At 38.8% G+C, this 8,450-nt stretch overlaps 1 protein-coding gene, 1 long non-coding RNA gene and 1 pseudogene across 3 annotated transcripts in view; all 3 read right to left on the bottom strand.

Moving 5' to 3' along the window:
* The window catches only part of LOC111347071 (uncharacterized), a 99,688-nt gene that overhangs the window by 21,925 nt on the left and 69,313 nt on the right, over positions 1-8,450 (bottom strand). The gene's annotated exons all lie outside the window — the stretch shown is intronic.
* On the bottom strand, positions 4,241-6,145 carry LOC148728175 (uncharacterized; annotated as a pseudogene).
* LOC148728174 (uncharacterized) lies at positions 6,434-8,018 on the bottom strand. The gene is made up of 2 exons (XM_088725891.1): positions 7,679-8,018; positions 6,434-7,455 (listed from the first exon to the last, which is right to left on the bottom strand). The coding sequence occupies exons 1-2, from the start codon at positions 7,924-7,926 to the stop codon at positions 7,305-7,307; spliced, it is 399 nt and encodes a 132-aa protein (XP_088582017.1). The 5' UTR covers positions 7,927-8,018; the 3' UTR covers positions 6,434-7,304.

Genomic DNA, 8,450 nt, shown 5'->3' with positions numbered 1-8,450 from the left:
GCTTTAAAGTTGACAGACAATTTTACTCTAGTCACTGGCTAGTTAGGTAGGCCAAGTCTAGGTTTCAGTTTATTATCTATTTAGCTATCGACAATGTTGAAAGTGTGTAAGTCTGCATTACTGGACAGTCTGCAGTATTTCTCTACAAGCATGAAAGCGTCCAAGCAACATGGATGCCATATTGGAATCTTTCAAGATGACAATTAAATGTGTTAACAGAATCAACAAGCCATGGACTTGTGTCAGTGACAGTAAGGATTTTAGTTTCTTATTTGTTGTATTGTTTTTCTTAATGATGTTTCATCCTAATAAAGAGTCACAGTGATTAGAGGAATGCAGGTCTTGTTATGCTAAATTTTGTACTCATCACTATGTTGATCACAAGCCTTGTGTTATTTAGCGTGATCAAGAACCAAGCAGAGTCCCAGCCAAACAACTTGCACATCTTTTGCACAAAAGCAGAAAAACACGAAAAAAGGTTCCCAAGTAAATTGTCATGAAAAAAATGTCCCTATGTCATCTACATTGCATTGCTTTGTCAATAAGTGTGATTTTGCCCACAAAGAAGTAAAGTACGTATGATGCACGATCCTCGCAGTAAAGAAGTAAAGTATTGCCTAAGTTATCATTGAAAGTTTAAGAGTAATCTAGCCTCTGGTATTGCTTTACCTAGACCAAGAAATCAACAGTCTAGAAATTTACTTTTTATATTTCATCAGAGGGCCATGAATGCCAAGCTTATTTATTATACTCCACTGTTGACCAATCTAAGTTCACAAAAAACGCTGCCTGCAGCTTATCCCAAGTTTACAACACTCTCAATCACACAATCATTCACAATAATTTTATCACAAGTAGAGATGTAGAAATAAATCCCCTGTACTCTACAAAGCACAGTTGAATAATAATGAAATATTATTGTTTTCTTCCACCCCTTATCCTATCAAATTTACAATACCATAATGAATAAATGGAATGATTTAGTTTGTTCATTTAGAGAGAGCAAACTGCTGCTTTTGTTAAGTTCTTATAAAAAAAATTGTCCTGGCTTCTAAATACAATTTCTCCTTGTGCCCTGCATAAGTTGGCTTCAAAGACTTCTCAGCATTGGAAATCCTCTCTCACATTAAAATAATGCACTTCTCAGCGACTTCGTTTTTCACGATTTTTCTGGTGAACATGCCCCAATACCCTCTCCCCTCCCCCCCACTTGATGGGTGATGCCCATGGCATCTCATTCTTCACCAGAAGCTGCTTGACTCATTGTAATCAATTTTTACAACTAATGTATCTCCAAATAGTTTCTCATCATAAAAGAGAGCCCCTTATAATCATTCAACAGCAAAAAGACAAACTGCAGTGGAACACAAGTCAGAACACTGTAAACTTTCTAGAAAATTTTGCACAAAGGTTTTTAATTAATCTGTAACTCTTGTATTAAGTCTTGGTATAAAAGGGAGATTTGTGTCCACCACTGCTCTGAATGAAATGCATAAATGCGTTTACAAAGACTGAAATGAGGTCCCAGGAGAAATTTAAAAAATGTACCACGTTCGAGTCCAGTATGTATATGGATTAAATCTCCAAGCAAAACAGCAGGCGTTTGAACAAGCTCTTATGTTGTAAAAGACCTTTGCTTTCTGTTTTATGAAGCATCCAACTACATGACTTTTTCAGCCATGAGATTTTGGTTGCATATTTTTTGCATCGTACCATTGTACGTTAAATTTTGTACATGTCAAAGATATTGAACAGTGTGTGAATTTGGACAGATTGGGATAATTATAGACAAAGTCAATCACGATCGATAAGAGAAAGGCTGATGTATGGCTACGGTAACGGTGTATACGGTGTTTGATAGATTCGAGATTAAGCTGACTTAATAACTCACCATACTCAATTGATTTGGGAAATTTAAATAATGTTCTAAGTTTATAAAGATGTGTACGTTCAATTTTATCAGATAAGGTGCTTGACAGCCCAACAAAAAGAGGAGAACAATAATCAAAATGAGGAGGTATATAGGCCTTATATATTCTCATAGCAGTTTTACTATCGATAAAGTTGCTTATTCTTCCAAGAGCACCAGCTTTGGCATGTATTTTACTAAAAATATTCTTAATATGAGTAGTATATGATAATTTACTGTCAATTGTCACACTAAGGAATTTGAGTTCGTCCTTTATTTCGACATTGCTATTGTCCAACAATCCGTTTATCTAAAAAATGTTATTTTGGAAAGAGTACCCACAGGCGGCTCAAACAAATCCATCTTTTTCATCCCCTCTACTCCTCATACAGTCTTCCTTTTTTTATAAGAGGAGGGCACTTGGGGTTTATTAGAAACTGCAAAACCCTTGAAAAAATCATCCAATACCGCAAAACTGCAAAAAAAGAAAGGAAAAAAAAACTCCATCAAAACCGAAAACCTATTTGTAGAACCAGTACTTTTCAGGCCTCATACTTTAATCGCATTGTTAAACTCTGGAACCTTACTTGCTCCGTCTTACCATCCACCAGCTTTGACAACCCAGGTTCGTACCAGAAATCTGTCCGCAATGTAATGCTGATATCACAACCCCACCAAATCAGCATGTGTAACCTATGTCGCATTTTTAATTTTATGCGGAATAAGACGCCAGTCAAAAGTCCTCTGACAATCACCTGAGCAAGTATTTAACAATTAATGGCTAGACAATCAATAACGGGTCCATCCTTTCATTATCATTATCATTTATTTATTTGTTTTAGCAGGTTGATTAATTTGGCAGCTGTAATAGCTGATGTGGACCTGCTGTCCTAACCCACCCTTCCCACCCCAGGGGAGGACATCCATCACACAGTAATCTCGTGTGTGGGAAATTAAGAGGCTGTCCGCCTAAGAACGGATAAGGCAAATTTCGGACTTTCACCGATTTCCCTAATTTTTACTGTATAAGTCGAGACTTCTATCCCATGAACAAATATTGCGTTTATTTTGAACCAGTCTGGTTTTTTCACTTTTGAGGTGATATTTTTCGAGGTGACCTCAAAGGCACCCAGTTTCCCCCCCGGACCTCCATAATTTAGCTACAAAAGTCGATCGCTGCTGTAGCCGTATTTTCAATTCTAACGAGCTTTCTATTTTATATGTCTCAGATCAACCTTTTGCCATTGCGTTAACGGTAAAATAATCACACTGTATATATTTCACTGAGTTACAAATTTTTCAAAATACTTACCTCGAGCACTGAAATTTGTGATGCGCGAGGTACATGTGGTTGAAAGCTATTTTCTCTTATGTGGGACCTAATCTCGAGTCAAATCTATTACAGCCTATAAGCACTTACACCTAATAAGTAAATTATGGAATAGAACTTTTGGGTACTCTTCATGGCGCGCGGCAGAGAGCTTTGCGAATTTAACAAACATTTGCCATTTTCATCGAAACCAAAGATAACGCGATCCGCACATGAATCCGATTTCTAAGCCCTAACGGCCTAAAACTGCTTGAAGATAAAGTACCAACTCCTTAATGAAGTATCAAATCGATAAAATTATTTTTTGTCCGTTTTACATGGCATGGAGGAAATGTTTCAGAATAATCTTTCTCCGTAGTCATATGCAAATTAGCTGCATGCGTTCCTTGTTTTTCGACACACGCGTCCAAAATAGTTTCCGTAGCAATATTTGACCATGCAAACAATAGTTTCTATAGAAGTGGAAACGTTACTGTTGTATCCCCTTTGGACTTGAGAAACTTACTTAATGTTCAAGAGCGCTAGCCTTTGTCTTCAGTTATCAACGACGTGCCAACGGAATTTGTCGTTGAAAAAGTTGTTCATTTCACTCGTGTTTATTATTGGGGCCAATTTGCCAGATTTGACCATTTCTTCCAGCTATTTGCTAAAGTTTTCCTTTTAAGTGGTTAGCAAGTTGTTCATCATCATTTGTAGAATGACATCACAGTTGGTTTGTTAGCCTAATGGTAAGAGCGCTGAACCGGCCGTGTTGCAAAAGTCAAGGGTTCGAATTACGTTCAAGCATGAATTTTCAGGTTTATTTTCGCAAATTAAAAGTTTCGTCCATAATTGCGATGAACTTCTTCTCGTTCCGCAGTTCCAATATACTGTATTCATATATTCATCATTTCAAAACGGTATTTGTTGAAGAGGTGAAATTTAAATGTTTACTTTTTCAACGTGACTGAGTCAGTGACGCCTGGTCACGCAACATCTAGTTTCAGAGGTTTGTCTTGTCGTCGAACCAAACGCGAATCCCGAAGATATGCAATATGATTGAGTCATCGAGAGTAGGAGAATCCTGCCGGGAGAAATTGAAAAATAATACAAATGATCGAAACTGGCATTTTAATAAACTCCTGCAAAATTCACATATCATTAATTTCTCGAAATTAAGAAAATCACAAACCTATACCTACGCGTAAATGCTATTAACATCTCCCACGGTCAGGGTAGTATTTTTTTACTTTCTTTTTTCTCTTTTAATTTTTGTGAGTTAAGAACATCGACAAAAACTTAATAACGACAAATTTTGAGAGATTTTCGCGAATTTTCTCAGAAGTGAGTACGTTAATTCGCTGAGTACAACTTTTTATCAGGTTACTTTGGTGCTGTGCCTATTGTTCTAAAACAAACTCGCTCCACAGGCACCATCATTTGTTTTCCTGGGCTATGAAGCTTCTAATATAGTTTAATTAAAGCATTGAAATTCCTGTATAAATGACATCAGTTGCTCAATAAGGTCTTTTTTCCTGTCTCTCGATTTAAATGGTACTTCAAAAAACGACAAGATTTCTTTGAGCATTGCTACATTAAAGAGACTAAGCGTATTCTCCTTTGCGCACTCACACAGATTAAAGGCATCGTAGGACAGAGGGTGCTGCGGCTTTAGTTCATTAAGGATGTGTTCCATCAGCCGTTGTCGTTGAGCTTCTTCTTCCTATAGGGACAGTTTCTTCGGATTTTGTTCGATTTCTGAGGGTGTTCGTTGCCTTTTTCTGTTTGCTGTAAGGCGAGAGAAAAACCCCTACACTTGGCTCTTGGTAAGCCACTCGTCTCGGTCAAACAAACTATTATTCTGCTCGTCTCTTGCCTTTCGCACATCATTTGAAACCTGCTGAGGGTCAGATTTTAGCCCTGATTGTTCGCCTTGATCAAAATTTGCTGTTAAATAATTCTTAACTTTGCAACTGAATCTAGTGGATCCTGCTCGTGGCTTGGGTAGGGCCCAGCCCTAGCTAGCCCATACTGACAGTGTTTACTGGAGGCATTGAGTCACGTACAACCTGGTGGGTACTAGTTTCCTACTGTGGTTCGTCAGTGATGCTGACTGATGTAGTAAACCTCTCTGCCCAATCTCTACGGAGTTTATCATATACTGTTTCTGACAGCCTTTCATCCTTCACACAATGTTCCCCTACGTTCAAATGTAAATCGAGCTCTGAAAACGTTTGGAAACTCTTCACGCATCCAGGCTCCGAACAGTCAAATATGTCCATCTTTGAATCGTCCAAATCATCGTCTTCATTTGAGCCCTCTGCTCCAGGAACTGTGTATTCATACACACGTGCATTGTGAAAAGGGAAGAGCTCCTCACTTACAACGAGAGCGGTGTCCCTTTGGTCATTTGAAACTAGCTGGTCGTAAGAAATCTCCTTGCCACGCCCTATTCCGTACGACCTCCACGCACGTATACTTTTTTCCCCAAACTGGATGTTGTGTAGCTTGCTAAAAAAAATCTATCTTGTTCACTTCTAAGGTTCTCTTAGACTCGTCAACTTCACATACGTACGCAGATGTACCTTTCACTGGTCTCTCAGAGAGTGCCTTTCTCATGTCTCCCGCTGTTAGAATGTCGTGTCCTTCGTTGCAGAAACATTGGATGCATGTTTTCATTGGGCACAGGATACGATCACACAATCCTTGCCATACTGTGACTCTGAAAAGTCATACCGTAACACTTCAATACCTGCCCGCTGACCGATAAAAGAAGCTCTTAGGAAAACGAGCTCTGTTGCGTCTTGCCGGAAAAAAAACATCTCTTGCTACTAAAGAGAGGTTAAGGAAATATTACTGATAAGATCTTCGATGTCCACTTCTCTGTGGTTGATGATAACAGAATTAGTTGGCGATAAGCGTGCAAAACAAACACTGCTGTTCTACTTAATCAGCGCTTCGTGGGAGATGAAAATGGCCATAAACTCAAAAAATACCTTGCCTTAGAGGTGTAGAATAATATGCTCTTCAGTTAAAAGAGACAGCTCTTTGTGTTTAAGAACATTGTAGAAAAAAATCTTTATGGACACAATTTTAAATAATGCTAATTTGCATAATTTATTAACTATAAACACAGGTCTTTCTTCCTTACAACACCAATGTTTTCAACTCAACGGCGAAAAAGTCGCATGATATGTATTTTTTCAAAATAAAAATCCGCTCTTCAGTTTTATTTTATGATTTGTAACAAGTTCTCAGATCCCAAATTTACCTGTTGGTCGGATCGCGTTATCTTTGATTTCGATCAAAATGGCGAATATTTGTGAAATTTGCAAAGCTCTCTGCGGCGCGCCATGAAGAGTGCCCAAAAGTTTTATTCCATAATTTACTTACTAGGTATAAGTGCTTATAGGCTGTAATAGATTTGAGTCTAGATCAGGTCCCACATAAGAGAAAATAGCTTTCAACCACATGTACCTCACGCATCACAAATTTCAGTGCTCGAGGTAAGTATTTTGAAAAATTTGCAACTCAGTGAAAAATATATACAGTGTAATCATTTGACCGTTAACGTAGTGGCAGAGCGTTGATCTTAGACATATAAAACAGAAAGCTTTTTAGAGTTGAAAATACGGCTTCAGCAGCGATCGACTTTTGTAGCTAAATTATGGAGATCGGGGGGGGGGGAAACTGGGTGCCTTTGAGGTCACCTTGAAAAATATCTCGTAAAAATGAAAAAACCAGACTGATTCAAAATAAACGCAATATTTGTTCATAGGATAGAAGTATCGACTTTCACAGTAAAAATCAGGGAAATCGGTGAAGGTCCGAAATTTGCCTTATCCGTTCTTAGGTGGACAGCCTCTTAACGTCTCCTGCCCCAACCCTGCAGGAGACGGGACCTCTATTTATTCGTCCCTATCCGAGAAGACTAGAATATCTAGTCTAAATATCTAAATAACCATTTCTTCATGTTATAGAAAGGTAGCAAATTCTTCTCAATTATTTTAAGACCTTGAGTGTTGGTCCGGCCTGGGATCGAACCCTCGACCTCCCGCACTACAGTCCAGCGCTCTATCCATTAAGCTAACTGGGAGGCGGTTTACCTTTCCAATGCATGTAAACCTTCTGTTTTGGGCCCTGAGTAAACTTGGCCATTATTTCCACTCCATTTGGAATATAACGAAATACGACGCTCATCGCATGGCCCTTGTCATAAGACGTTATGAAGCGTAAGCTGATACAAGGAAAAAAAAGAAAGCAATCTTATTTCCGTACATGTTGAAGCCTCCGCGATGCAGGCAAGATCGCCATGTGGCATGTAAGCGTTTCCTCGAATCACGTTTCCCGGCCGTCGATACTTGGTGTAGTGGGAAAGGCGTTATTCGATGAACGCTTAAGCAGTGCTTCATAGCCACCCACTATATATTTCTTCTGGGAATGCGCAAAATAAAACTCACCGAGAAAGGTCCAGATCCACCAAGGATGGGAAATGGAACAAAAGTAGCTGCTGCATGTCGGTTGCAGTGTGGTTTTTTGTGAAGGCGATTTCCTTCACTCTCCCTGCTGCTCTCAAGCGGTTGAATTCGCTTCTGTTGGGCATAGCCTTGGTTCTTTTGTTAAGATGGACAAAAGTTCTTGAAAAAGCCCTGGAACCGTGCCGTTTTGGACAGAGCGGAGCAACATCGCTATCGCTGGAGTCACTCATGTTCCGCGCGGCCTTTGTAGAGAAAAAGAGAAAGAGAGCTTTTCTTTGAAAACTGTTAAGTAATAAGGTGATACATTACCTATTGTCTACCGTTTAAATCTGGTCCCCAGGAGAGCACACAGTTTCCGCCATAACAACCTGTATTGTAGTCTGAGCTAACACATAGCCTAGTAGTAACCAATTTGAACGCAGCGTTGATAACAGACCACTAGTTGGAATTTGCTAACTATTACGATCCCCTGAAATTGCGATGTTTTTTTCCTTGCAGATCAAATTAATTCATACCCAGTCTTTTTCGTCGGGAAATATGAGTCGTTCGAGTTTAGTCATTATCATCATCATCATCTTTATTTAAACACGGAGTCTCGTTCATACAAATGCTCTTCCAGAGAGCCGTGCGAAACTAATATAAGTACTAATATAAATAGCATTAACGTATAAATATAAATAACATTAACTAAGAATAATTAAAAAAATGGTTCTGAAGGTATAAATCGGAAAGAAATAACTTCAGGCTTGTCTGT

The sequence above is a fragment of the Stylophora pistillata genome, chromosome 6 (genome assembly GCF_964205215.1).
Source record: "Stylophora pistillata chromosome 6, jaStyPist1.2, whole genome shotgun sequence".
Lineage (NCBI taxonomy): Eukaryota > Metazoa > Cnidaria > Anthozoa > Scleractinia > Pocilloporidae > Stylophora > Stylophora pistillata.
This window is presented reverse-complemented; position numbering and strand designations above follow the sequence as displayed.